This window comes from Watersipora subatra, chromosome 9 (genome assembly GCF_963576615.1).
Source record: "Watersipora subatra chromosome 9, tzWatSuba1.1, whole genome shotgun sequence".
Lineage (NCBI taxonomy): Eukaryota > Metazoa > Bryozoa > Gymnolaemata > Cheilostomatida > Watersiporidae > Watersipora > Watersipora subatra.
Window position 1 is genome coordinate 13,000,999 of NC_088716.1, and position 11,919 is coordinate 13,012,917.

The window sequence follows — 11,919 nt, forward strand, 5'->3', positions numbered from 1 at the left end:
TTTTAATTGAAACATTTTTGGGGAGTTTTTCATGTGAAATTCCAAATATTACCAAATTATTTTAATGTTTATTTATAACACAAAGAAGCAATTTCATGCTAGTTGCTTATTGCATGTTAGTCATTTTTGCAATTTCACTGGCGTGTTAGTCATCTTTGTAACTGCAATGGCATGTTAGTCATATTTGTGATTGCAGTAGAATGTTAGTTGTCTATGCAATAAAGATATATGTTTGTCATATTTATGATAGCAGTGGCATGTTAATCATCTGAATAGCTGCAGTGAGAGATTATTCTTCTCTGCCACTATCTTATAATAAGGAATCGAATCCTGTACAGGTAGTCGGCAGGGAGTAAATATTATATTCACATTACTGAATACTGGCTTTAAATTATGACCATATTAGGAAGTGCATGCAACAAGCAACTACTGCCATAAAACAGGGATTTCTGCAATGAGACAAATAGGCCTTCTTAACACTACTGTATATTGTGAAAACAAAACAACAAATTTGTATAGTATTTTGGCAAAACGGAAATATTGTAAAGGGAGTAAACAGAAAAATTATAATAGGTGTATGCACACTTATGCAGTATCCATTTATCCAAAGGAGTAAACAACTTCAAGTCTATAAAATTTTATGCAAGATTTGACAATCTTTACTATAATAAAAGCCATGATGGAATGTTGGGAAAAAAGGTTACATCGCATGAGATTCGAACTCGAACATCTAGTTTAGCAGTCAGGCACACTACAATATGCATCACTTGACTAATTCCACGTTTTAAAATAATTGTTCTAATAGTTATTTTTTATGTGTTTTATATTGTTAAATATTGTTCAAGTAAACATATTATGGCACACTAATGTTAAATACTGTAATACACGTGTCAGTCAAAATGTTTACACATCACTTAAAGTTTCCTGCAGACTATGTAGAAGTTCTCGCAGTGACTCTGATCTGCTTGCCGTTGGAGTTGTCAACTCTCGTCTTTGCACACTTGGCAAATGATCTTCAATGTCCGCATTTCCAAAGAAACTGCGCTCTAAAATAAATGTATGAAGTATCATGAAGTATCGTTACTTCCCCATGTAAGTTGCATCCTCTTGACACAAACAGTACAAAGTATCATTAATTTACTTTCCTTGTCTTTGGAAACCTTATTATTTTGTAAAATATGATCACCATAGTGGCTATCTATCAACATGTTTCAAGATAGTGGGTGACTGCTTGGGATAATGCAAGTCTTGAAGAAGCATTTCTATGCACATACAAAGCATGTGATGAAATATGTTGCATGACAACAAAAAGTTAAAAGAAATATTACTATTAATTTTTAATATTAACAACTTTACTTTGATGAATATGAGAAACTGGCAAATACTGAAATTGAAAGAATTGAAATTGAGCTTATTCATAAAAACATATATACATGTTTATACATTTTTACACATAAAGGTATAAGCACATATACATTGAGCGTGTAATCAAAAATCAGCTAAATGCATTGAAAAAAACTGGAATCTCAAAACTTTTTTGGACAACTCATAAATTAGAGACTGCATTGATAAGCAAAATAACATCAGTTTTGAAAACCTAAAAAACACCTAACATATACCTAACATATACCAAACATAGACCTAATATATACCTAACATAAACCTAACATAAACCTAACATATACCTAACATGAACCTAACAAAAACCTAGCATATACCTAACATATACCTAACATATACCTTACATAAACCTAACATATATCTAACATATACCTAACATATAACCAACATAATCATAATATATACCTAATATATATCTAACATATACCTAACATAAACCTAACATATACCTAACATAAATTTAACATATACCTAATATATGCCTAACAAAAACCTAACATATACCTAACATAAACCTAACGTATACCTAATATATACCTAACATAATCCTAACATATACCTAACATACACCTAACATAAACCTAACATAAACCTAACATATACCTAACATGAACCTAACAAAAACCTAGCATATCCCTAACTGAGATTATTGAAAGAAAGTTAGATTTGAGATAAAACCGTTGGAAAAAAAATTGTTTACAGCTGCCGTGCTGCCAATGCTGCCCAGAAATTCCTGTATCTTTATAACTATACACAAAACTTTGATAAGAAGACAGTTACGATGGAACACCGCTCATAGCAGTGCAAATGTTATTAAATAATGGGATTACTTTAATTATTAGACCAAGTTAGAATGTCGATCGAGTAAAATTAGCTATTTGTATGCTACTACTGTATTATGTATATTACAATTAGATCGAGTCCAAGGTATAACATGGTGATGATTTTGATAAAAAGTACTATTTTGTGAGACAAAGAGATAAAGGTTTGATTATTAGTGTCACTTGTATGCTAATAGCATGTTTCAAAACCTTAGAAAAAAGGCTTAACAGCACGGTTACTCCAAGCGATGCAAACTAGCAGTACACTACTAGTTATATCTATTAACAGTATACTACTAGTTATATCTACTAACAGTATACTACTAGTTATATTTACTAACAGTATACTACTAGTTATATCTACTAACAGTATACTACTAGTTATATCTACTAACAGTATACTACTAGTTAAATCTACTAACAACATACTACTAGTTGTATCTACTAACAACATACTACTAGTTATATCTACTAACAACATACTACTAGTTATATCTACTAACAATATACTACTAATTATATCTACTAACAGTATACTACTAGTTATATCTAGTAACAGTATACTACTAGTTATATCTAGTAACAGTATGCTACTAGTTATATCTACTAACAGTATACTACTAGTTATATCTACTAACAGTATACTACTAGTTATATCTACTAACAGTATACTACTAGTTATATCTACTAACAACATACTACTAGTTATATCTACTAACAGCATACTACTAGTTATATTTACTAACAGCATACTACTAGTTATATCTACTAACAGTATAGGCCTACTACTAGTTATATCTACTAACAGAATACCTTCTCGAACTCTCATTTTTTTTAATGCTCTTATGAAAATTTAAAAGTATTTTATCATCTAATACAAATTGTTTAGCAGCTGGTTACTAAGTATATACTTACAAACTTTCTACCAAATTTTCTTTATTTACCTTCAACAACTGACCCTCCTGATTGATCAGTTTTTTCAGGCTGTTTGATGCTGATGTCACCCTTATGTATGTCGATTTCTACAGTTGCTGTACCTTGGTATGATACCTATAACATACATGTAGTACATCTATATATATATTTCTCAAAGTCCGTGTGTCCGTGTGTTCGTTGGAAATCCGGCTATAGATCTTAAAATCTTGGAATAAATATTCCGCACCGAAGAGGACTCGATCTCGGACCAAGCCGTTCATCAGTCTGATACCTTGATCACAAGACTACGCAAGTCGTGCTAGCCTGCCGATATAAGTCATTATATCAGAGCAAAACCTAACTGCTTTGTGTGTGATGCGGGTCATAGCATAACGTCACGAGAAGCTGTTCGCTCACATTATTAAACTAGCTAATAGCAAAACTCTCACTACTTCTCAATGTTTATAAGACAAAAAACTTTTCTCATGATATGTAGTTTGAAAGCTAGAATGGCAAATTTTGTTATATATTAAATACAAATCAATTTTCTGTCCAAATACTCTTCTATTACACGGGCAACGCCGGGTGGCACAACTAGTAAATAATATAATATTAAATATTTAAGTGGTGCTGACTTTTGGTCTGAGCCAATAAAACTTGCATCCACTCATTTGTTTTAATAACGTTTAAACGGGAACATTAACTTGGTTGAAGTAGATAAAATCACCATAAATCTTTTGGGTCTGCTTTTTGCTCTGGCCACAAGAGTTTGTTGTCAGCATTGTTTAGGCACAATAACTAACGATAAAAAAGCATTCGCATAAACATTTAATGCGAGCTCCCAAAATTTGCTTTGATGAATCGATTTTACTAAAATTAAATTATTTGAAACCATTCTATTTGCAAAGTCACAACCTTCCAATGCCAGCTAGCAGATTCTGGTTGTGCCATGAATTAGAAATGCCTTACCTGGTGTGAGCCACTGTTAAATTTTAAGCTATTTATGTAGAAAGCATAGAGTGCTTTTCATTATAAAGATCAGTACTGGTTATGCAGAAGGTTTCAACACAGTTCCTTTTTATCGCAATAGCCCAAGGTCCTTATAATTGGTCTAGTTCTTGGGCTATTGGGACTGAAAATATATCTTTTCAAAATGGCATCATTAGCCTATACATGGCAGAAAAGATACAAACTTTCGAAGTAAAAACCACTTGCATACCCAAAACTCGACTAAGAGGGCTGCCTGAGGTCGGATGCCTTTCTTATCATGTAAGATGATTTTCATGGCAGCTAAATGTATCTAAATGTTTTACGTGAGTCAAGAATATTATCTTTCATTTGCCAAATTTGAGCAACGAAATGGCTACACATACCTCCGGAAGAAGAATTGCAAGAAGTGATGACGCATCAACTTCCAGTCTGCCGACAATAGCATCATTATTTTGGGATGATCGACGAAACTGAAACACAATAAAGTTAGTGATAAACAAAGTTTTCCACTAAATCCACAGCTTTATTTTTACAATGAATTGAATACCGAGTGACCAATAATGTGATATCACACTTGATAACATCTCCTGTTTTTAGTTTCCATCGACTTGCGCAAATTAAACAGGATATCCGAGTACTGAAACTAGAGATTTGTTTGCTAGATAACTAGCTAGCAATTTTCGCAAGAATTGTGACATTTTCAATTGAAATGCTATTTACTTGACTTATTGTACCTTCGACATGGCGCAATTGTTTCAATTTGGCAACTCGAGACATGCCAACATGCGTCAATTTGGTTTCCTATTGTTATTTAACCGATTTCAAGTGTTTCAATTTTATCAAACAGAGTAGACGTGCATTGCAATACTAGATAAGCTTGCAGGAAGAAAAGTGACATTTAAAACTTGAAAAAAAAACATTTATGAAAAACAGCAAACTTTGTGACATTGATGGGGAGACAATTCATCCTAAGAAGCTCTATAACTTTTATACATATCATAATTTTTGTTACACTAACTATTTGCATGAAAGATGATTTTTCCAACTATCAAAAATGCTGTAACAAATTTTTGTTAAAACCTGACGCTATACTCGGCAACTTGTAATTTGACCTAAATACATGACCTAGAAACGGTTGTGAGACATATTTCTTACTGTTGAGTTCACGTTCTGTGTGATACATTTTTAACTTACATCTAGTGATAAAATGTTTTTATCACTAAATAAAAAAACATTTTTATCACATTTATGTCCAAAATTTTTCACGAAAGTAGTTTTGTGAGTAAAAGTAAAAAAATGGTAGTAAAATTGAAAATAAAAAACAGCGATAATTGAAATATGAACAATTCAAACCATATCTAGAATAAGACAGTGAGTTACGTTGCGTATTTCTACCCCTTATTCTACCTCGGAACCTACACATTGTCAAGTCACTTCCTTTCAGTATTCTCTGAAATAGAGTAACATAAAAATATCTTTTTATTAGTTTTTACTTTATCAATTTAGTTTTTCCATTTATCTTAGAGTGTGAAGTTCAATCTTACTAACATAGTTTTATTTAATATTTTAGTTTATCTTATATACAATTACTTACGGTCTGTATCCATACTTTTGAGCTCTGGAGCGAGTGAAACCAAATAAAAGACTTTTGTAAGCCTTTTTATTTTCACATACAATTTGATATTTTCACATTTGATATTTGATGTATTTACACATACAAGGATTTTGACAAAACAAATGTCAAAACTTCATATGTAGAAGTTTGACATAAAAATCATTATTTGCTTCATTTTTATTTCTTTTTGCAGACACTATTGATCTCTTGCTTAACAACATTGATCTCTCGCTTATCAACATTGATCTTTCGCTTAACAACATTGATCTCTCGCTTAACAACACTGATCTCTCGCTTAACACCTTTAGTCGCAGGCAATTTTATCAACTTTAATGTAATAGTTTCAAGAAGCTATTACGAACATACATCCATTGAATGTTTTATCATGTGTATCACTAAAACCCTCAGCTCAAACATATGTGACAATAACATCATTTTTAATACAAAAAAGTAAGGTTCACAAAACATTTTTTAGCCCCATGCCCCATAGAAAAATTTCTCAGCTTTTCAAAACTGTTTTCGGGATTGGAATCGAAGCAATATAACTTGAGATGCAGCTTTTTATCAAAAGTGTTTTTGGTCAATTTGGTCATCTCCAAAAACTGAGAAATTGTCTTCAAAGATGATTGATTGGATTTTAAGCAGTATTACTTGTTGACATTTAGGAAGGTCATAGCAACTGCACCCTACAAACATTATATTTTCATGAATGAAGGCTTGGCTTCGCAGAAGTCTAAGCCTCATTAACAGTTTTCACTTTCAGAGCCCACTGTACACTATATGAAAAGGTGCATTGGTATTGAAAATGATACGACCTGTCACATGTTTTTAGGTGAACTACTGTAAAACCTGTATTTGAATGCCTCCTTTATTTGAACGTCACCTCTATCTAAGCACCAATATGAGAAAAAGGTTGAAAAATAGAGCGCCACCCTCTAATTGAAGCTACTTTTATTTAAATTCCACTTTTATTTAAACATCACTATTTCACATTCTTAATCTTTGCTTACAAATCTGTGCTTATCTTGATCTACAAAAATCAGCTGATAATGACTTGATCACATCAATAACAATAATCGTATCGATGTCTGTTTTTCAACTCCAAGTCTAGGTTTTATTGTTAAAAACTTTCGTTGCGACACAATAGAAATAATTAGTAAACGTATCAGGCAAATAGCAGTTCTTTGTTTAACAAGGTCTTGATACTTCGACGCATATGAAAAACGTTTTAGCAATTACGATGGTTTGCACGACTTGTGCTAAGCCCGTCCGGCTAAAAGTTTGTCATTATTCTTGTTAAAAAATCTTCAGGTTGCAGTAAAACTTTTGCTCTGCTAAAAATTGTTTGGATACTGACTAGTTCAGCAGAGCTGAAGAAGTGTTCAGGTCAGCAGACACTGTGGAAGGTGTTGAAGAGTTAGAAGATGATGAAATGGTTTCATACGAAAGCAACAATGAGAACGCAGCGTGCCAAGCAAACGATGGAAATATTTGCTTTAAAAATGTTAATTTTTGTTTCTGCATGTAATTATAATTATGGTTTGCTTATGACACTTATTTTTGAATATATATTTGTAGCATTTAATAGATTATTATTATAAAACTTATAAATTTGCAGGTTTACAATATATTATTTGATAGCATGATTGCTGTGATCTGAACTCAGCTTACAATGGATCAACGCTCGTAACTCTTCTTCCATTGCACATAGAAAGCCAGTTTTGGCTGAAAACTGTAGCAAGCATATCAATGAGTGCAATGAGCTTTTATTCAATGTCATTAAATATAGTTATAAAAAAATTTAAATTTAATGCTTTCAAATTTAAAATGGAATTAAAAACTTTAAAGCTCCAACAATTGCAAAGCAGGCTATAAGATCATTCTATGGTTAATAGCAGGCGATAGATATCAACTGGTAGAGTCATGTATCAAGACAAGGTGGAGGTAAGTTAGTAAATTTCTTGCACCCAAAAGGATTACTGTTACACCGCCTGAAGGAGAGTGCAAACTATGGGCGACATTCGATTTAACACTGAAAAGGATAAATTTTTCTTCTCAGAATTCATTGCAGGTTAACTGCAATGAATACATATCAACTGGTTGACACATGTATCAGCTTGATAGTGCATAGTTATTTGAAGATCTACGACAAGTTGTGGGTAAACTAGCAAAATACTAGTACCAAAAAGAGTTAATGTAGTACCCTCTGAAAGAGACTAAAATATATGGGCAATGTTTGATTCGCCCGTGAAAGAGTTGAATTTATCTTCTCAACATCCTGAAAAGGTGTTTACAAAATACCACGCAACCTTTTATTTGAATACCATCTTTAATAAATATGTGTGCCACTCTCAGAGAAGGGTTAAAAAATATAACGCCTTGGCATTCAAATAAAGGTTTTACGATAAGTTGCATTCAAGATAGATTTAGCTATATTCTGCACGAGTATATTAACATAACGAATTTTGTACAAAAGATTGACCTAGCATAAGTCTGCCAAATAAAAAGACAATAAAACATATAACTTCCATCATACCGTCCTTTAAATTATGATAATTAATGTTGCTTGATCGCCTCGCAACCATAAAAAATCCGTAACTTTAGCAAAAACAAATTTTGTTGCAAGGTTTCTTTTTAGGTTCCCGGAAAGATTTGCGGTTCTGTGCACTGGGCCCTTATTCAAAAAAGCCCGTATATATAATTTCAACTCCGAAATGTTTAACAAATAAAAACAAACTCACCTTTTGCTCAATGTTTGCTGTTGTAAGATGAATCAGCAACAGCAAAGAGAAAGTCAGCCAGTTCATGATGTTAGCTGCCATCTTGTTGTCAGAAGTAAATCTGTCCTACTGATCCCATTGCTCAGCCAAAGGGCTTATATATGCTTTATAACCCCTGCACCCTCAGTCACTTGTACAATTTAACAAAGGAGAGGCGGATGACATTGCCCAACTTTACTTTGTTAATGTTCATATAGTGAAGCCGCTCAAAGCATTTACTCGTCACAAGAGGAAGTACTGCCTATAGAATTTGGCAACAGGAATTTTTAGACGGAAGTATATGGGTCAACGCTCATGTTTTCCGGGATACCGTAGTTATTAATAAGGTGACACATGTATGACAAAAGTGATGAAGAGAGACTTCAGCGAACACTTGATTGACGGTAACCCTTGCAAGGTCGCATTTGATTTTGCTCGCATTGCTATACAACTATACAGATAAACTACCCAGTTGAGTAAACTCATCTGCGTAGTTTGGTTTTGGTTTTCCAAACTTCCAGTTTGTCAGGATTACAAAACTTTGATCCTTTGTGCCGAATATGTTTTCAGTATAATTCTGAAGTTTCAAGTTGATTAAATAATTAGTTCTTGAGATATCTCTAAAATATCAAGGACACTTCTAATGGACCGAGGCTAGTGACAGAACACCAGTTTCTATTGTCACACTGATTAAAATTCTCAGTAATGGAGGATCAAAAATATACAAAATTAGAAAGCTTCTCCACAGCAACAAAATATTTTTACTGAAACTAATTGTTTTCTATTCATAACAAATATACACAGTCTATCAGACTCTGGGTACTGCAACCATTATGTTTTTTCAGTTGTCTCTAACATATCACTTTTTTGAAAGTGCTAAAAAATCATTTGGTCTCTGTCTCTATTCGATTTCTGCTTTTTTTCTATTGAGTTTTACAAGCTTGAAGCTTTGATATAATGTTTAGTTCAAAAAGAAATGTGCAATCCTATGTGTTTCCACAGTCAATGCAAAAGTTATTGTAATGGTCTAGGATCACAGAGCTTGCTTGTATATACAAGATTAGCCAAATGTCCGGCGTTGCACAGGTATTAGAAAACAGTTTATAACCAGTGGCAGGTATTGCAGTTGCCAATAACTAATTTGAGTAAGCTAGTGTAATGCTAAACTTACTAATAAGAGCTGTGAGAGCAAGCTTTAATGACATTGCGCAACGAAAAATCACTATGCATATATTTTACTCCAGATAATGACTTATAACGCCCAATGAATCCATTGCATCCCGTGTAGCTAGTCACCTTGAGAATGAGAAGTCTCGGGAGCAAATCTTCTGCGATACGGGTTTTACATTGTTAGATTTTAAACGGCTATAGCTGGACAGATGCTGAACTAAGACGACAAACTTCAAGATTTAAATATACAAGACTAGGCTTCATAGTGTTAATGATGGAGTTTTATTCCATTGTTAACTTGTTTATTCCATAATGAATCCCTCACATTTTAAAAGATAATGATTGTTATTAAATCTGTCTTCTCAGTTGTCACAAGCTTTTAACTGTACTTATGCATTGGCTTCAATTTACTCACCTAACTTTATTTAGCCTAATTTTTTACAATGAAATAGTGCTATTGATAGAGCTATCCACATGATGTGAACTCGTATATATAAGATGCATAGCTTGAATACTTGGACGTGATGCAGCAGTTTTCTGAGTGACAGCCAAAGTTTTACATAGAAGAATAGGCGTTAGAGTGTTATGAGTGAAATGTTTATGTTAGTACCCATAATCGGAATGTGCAAAGAGGGGAAATTATTCCTGACCAATGATTGGTCAATACAAAGCAGCTACACAACGAATCGGCACTATTGAATTATACTCGTGTTTTCTTTGCTACTCGCTTATTGAATATTCAATTAAACCATAATTATGCAAAAACTAGCCTGGGCTTTAAGACAACTAATGGCTGAAGTATTATGTCCTTCCGCAACAACTCAAACTTGGTTGACCTAAAGCATAAGCTATTCACAATGGGAAGTTAAAGGGACATGTTTGCTGCCCGTAGAGAATCATTGATTCAAGGAATTTAACCAATGCAGAAATCATGCTTCAGCACACCAGTAATAACTTCCACCTCAAATTGTTCCTTGTATTATTGAACGCTGAATACTTGATCAAAAGCAAGAGTTTGCTTGATGAACACGGCAAAGAATTTATTTAAAATCATAGGGATGTCATGATTCGCACGAGGCAGGTTTTTTAGAAAAGAATGTTGAACTACTCCTGATTATCTGAAGTTCGAAGTTAGAAACTGCAAAATATGAATTAAATTTTTTTTTTCTATATTAAATTGTTCAAGAAGTTTAAACCACTTCTTCGCAAGTCCATTTTTCAATGCCGCTCACCCCACATGCCATTATTCTGATGTTGTTTCCTTGCAATACCAAAAGTACAAGATTTTAAGATGATGATAGTCGTTAACAGCCTATAAGACTAGGTTGCTGACCTAAACTATGCAATGTTTTACTTGACCTGTAACCCTGATTGGTCAGGTCAGCTATAGGAACTTGCTACAGGTAATGCATGTAATATAGCGCCACCTGTGTATGAGTAAACAGGTACATCTGTGAAAGCCCTGCTATTCAATGATGCACCTTGGCAGCACCTAGAAGCAGCATCTGTAGGCCAGCCACTGCAACAGAATAGAAATGCCTGCTCTTGCTAGCTGGACACCATTTCCTTCCTATCGAGGGAGTGAATCTAACCCGGTGAAAAACAGAAATCACTGCAAAATTTGCATGCAGCTTTGGAATACATGAGAGATGTAACCTCTACAAGCCACAACCATAGACAGTCCTGGTCTTCTCTCCTGACTTCAGGAGAGACGGAATCCTGCAGGATGCTTGGAGTCTTCACAAAAGATGCAAAATGAACAACTTGGAGAATGTTTGTGTAAGTAACGCAACCTTATATCGCCATTTGCACACACGACGTGTCACTGTCAATCCTATACAAAACTTTTATTAAAAATTAAATCAACCAATAATGTAATAAATAATTAACAAATACTTTTATTAAAAATCAGTAAAGAATCTTCGAAATGAACGACAGAATTAAATAGAATATAAAATATATACTCTATTATACATTTTATATTTATAAAACTATATATGTAAAACTGAAAGATTATATATAAAAGAAAATATTAAACTAGACAATGCAATATTAATAATTAAATTTGAACAGCCTTGTCTTGCAGTTGGTAAATAAATATTATTTTAGTATAGCCGAGAACTGGGGTAATATATTTCATTGGGAAGGGGTGGTGAACACCCCACACTTCTATTGTTTTGTCCCAGCAAACCTTCGCTGCTCATTACTTATGACAAAAACTGGCCAATTAATATATAGCTGAGTTTCT

General features: G+C 33.3%; 1 protein-coding gene across 1 annotated transcript; it reads right to left on the reverse strand.

The window, feature by feature from the left end:
* Positions 1-355: 355 nt before the first annotated feature.
* Positions 356-8,597, reverse strand: LOC137405454 (uncharacterized). The gene is made up of 4 exons (XM_068091723.1): positions 8,484-8,597; positions 4,511-4,597; positions 3,167-3,272; positions 356-1,046 (listed from the first exon to the last, which is right to left on the reverse strand). Exons 1-4 carry the CDS (start codon positions 8,562-8,564, stop codon positions 904-906), a joined length of 417 nt encoding a protein of 138 aa, XP_067947824.1. The 5' UTR covers positions 8,565-8,597; the 3' UTR covers positions 356-903.
* Positions 8,598-11,919: the final 3,322 nt, after the last annotated feature.